This window comes from Austrofundulus limnaeus, unplaced genomic scaffold, assembly GCF_001266775.1.
Source record: "Austrofundulus limnaeus strain Quisiro unplaced genomic scaffold, Austrofundulus_limnaeus-1.0 Scaffold30, whole genome shotgun sequence".
Classification (NCBI taxonomy): domain Eukaryota; kingdom Metazoa; phylum Chordata; class Actinopteri; order Cyprinodontiformes; family Rivulidae; genus Austrofundulus; species Austrofundulus limnaeus.
Genome location: NW_013952432.1, coordinates 2,959,120 through 2,961,401, shown reverse-complemented (window position 1 = coordinate 2,961,401; position 2,282 = coordinate 2,959,120). Strand labels below are relative to the sequence as shown.

Below are 2,282 nucleotides of genomic sequence, written 5' to 3'. Positions count from 1 at the left end.
GGTTTTACCCACTGTTGTGTTGGTTTTACCCACTGTTGTGTTGGTTTTACCCACTGTTGTGTTGGTTTTACCCACTGTTGTGTTGGTTTTACCCACTGTTGTTTTGGTTTTACCCACTGTTGTGCTGGTTTTAGCCACTGTTGCTGGTTTTACCCACTGTTGTGTTGGTTTTGCCCAGTGCTTTGTTGGTTTTAGCCACTGTTGTGTTGGTTTTGCCTATTTTGTGTTGGTTTTAGCCATTGTTGTTGGTTTTTGACATTGTTGTGTTGGTTTTACCCATTGTTGTGTTGATTGTTGTGTTGGTTTTACCCACTGTTGTGTTGGTTTTACCCACTGTTGTGTTGGTTTTTGACATTGTTGTGTTGGTTTTTGACATTGTTGTGTTGGTTTTAGCCATTGTTGTGTTGGTTTTATCTTATTTTTCAGTTGTTTCGTGCTTCTGTTGTACTATATTTGGCTTCTGCTAATAATTTATTAATTTTAACAGTTCAGCTTCTTAGTTTTAAGTTTTATCAGACTTTATTTTTCAGAAAAGGCTAATCCTTCTGGTTACTTAATGTTTCTTGTGTTTGGTTGTGAGACGAATCATCCTCAGTTGCAAAAACAGTCGTACTTTTGTTTTAAAACCAGATGGCAGTGGACCAGGCGCAGATGCAGAACTTCAGCTCCATGTTTCTGCCAGCTGTTGAGTCAGTCAACCCGTGTCTGATCCTCATCGTTCGGAGGGAAAACATAGTGGGAGACACCATGGAGGTCCTCAGGAAATCAAAGAATGTCGACTACAAGAAACCCCTCAAGGTGCACGCCGTTAAAACCAACAGAATCATAAAAAACACACAACTCACCGGCTTCTGTTTAAACTGAACATGACTGATTTACAACTTGCAGGTGATCTTTGTGGGAGAAGACGCCGTTGATGCAGGAGGCGTGAGAAAAGAGTTCTTCCTCCTGATCATGAAGGAGCTGCTTGATCCCAAATATGGGATGTTTCGTTACTACGAGGAGTCCAGGCTCATCTGGTTTTCACACAAGGTACCCCCCCCCCCCCCACACACACACACATCAACAAGGACTCTTTAAAACTCTGTATACTCACTGATGGTTTGCTGCAGACGTTCGAGGACTTCGACTTGTTTAACCTGATCGGGGTCATCTGTGGACTGGCCATCTACAACCTTACTATCGTGGAGCTCAACTTCCCCCTGGCCCTCTACAAGAAGCTCCTGAAGATGAAACCAACGCTGGATGACCTGAAGGAGCTGATGCCAGACGTGGGCAGGTCAGGACACTTCTTTAGGCTGGTCTTAAATCTTCTTCTCCTGATAACTGGTGAAATGTTCTGTTTGTAAACCAGGAGTCTGCAGGAGTTACTGGACTACCCAGAAGATGACATCGAGGAAACGTTCTGCTTGAATTTTACTGTAGGGTAAAGTTTTCTGTATTGTTAAACGTATTAACCTGYCTGCATGTTAGCATAATAAAAAGGGAGGTTGGGTTATTTTCGTCAGATCACGGAGGACCACTACGGTGCCACAGAGGTCCTGGAGCTGGTACCGAACGGCAACAACATCGACGTCAATAAATCCAACAGGTAAAAACTTGTCTTGTCAGCTTGTAGCTGGTTTTATTTTGTTGCTTCAGCTTGTCGTATCGTTTCACGTCGTTTCTTCAGGCAGGAGTTCGTCAGCGCCTACGTCAACTATGTCTTTAACTCGTCTGTGGCTCTGCTGTTCGAGGGCTTCTACTCAGGCTTCCACAAAGTGTGTGGAGGGAAGGTTTTAGATCTGTTCCAGCCGAGCGAGCTACAGGCCATGATCATCGGCAACACCAACTACGACTGGACAGAGCTTGAAAAGGTATGCTTTATAGTTTTATATATACATATGTAGCGTTAACCGTTGAGCTAATACTGTTAGCTCTCTAGCTAATGCCATATATCTACATATTACCAATATTATGTGGTATTGGCTCTCGAGCTAAYGATATTAACTTGGAAACCAATCTTTGTGTGTCTTACTGATATATGTGACATTAGCTCCCAAACTAGCTCTGGAGCTAAYGCCAYATAYRTATTACTAATATGTATGTGGCGTTAGCTCTGAGCTACACCACATAGATATTACTAATAGCATTAGCTCTCATGCTATCAGCATGGAAACCAATCTTTGTATCTATTACTAATATACACTCACCGGCCACTTTATTAGGTACACCTGTCCAACTGCTCGTTAACACTTAATTTCTAATCAGCCAATCACATGGCGGCAACTCAGGCCTGTTAC

General features: G+C 42.9%; 1 protein-coding gene across 1 annotated transcript in view; it reads left to right on the top strand.

The window, feature by feature from the left end:
• Positions 1-2,282, top strand: part of herc4 (HECT and RLD domain containing E3 ubiquitin protein ligase 4) — a gene marked incomplete in the record, with an annotated part of 16,422 nt that overhangs the window by 12,547 nt on the left and 1,593 nt on the right. Inside the window, 6 exon segments of the mRNA XM_014005442.1 lie at positions 631-798; positions 889-1,032; positions 1,113-1,279; positions 1,355-1,421; positions 1,509-1,591; positions 1,673-1,856. Coding sequence (XP_013860896.1) covers positions 631-798; positions 889-1,032; positions 1,113-1,279; positions 1,355-1,421; positions 1,509-1,591; positions 1,673-1,856 — 813 coding nt within the window.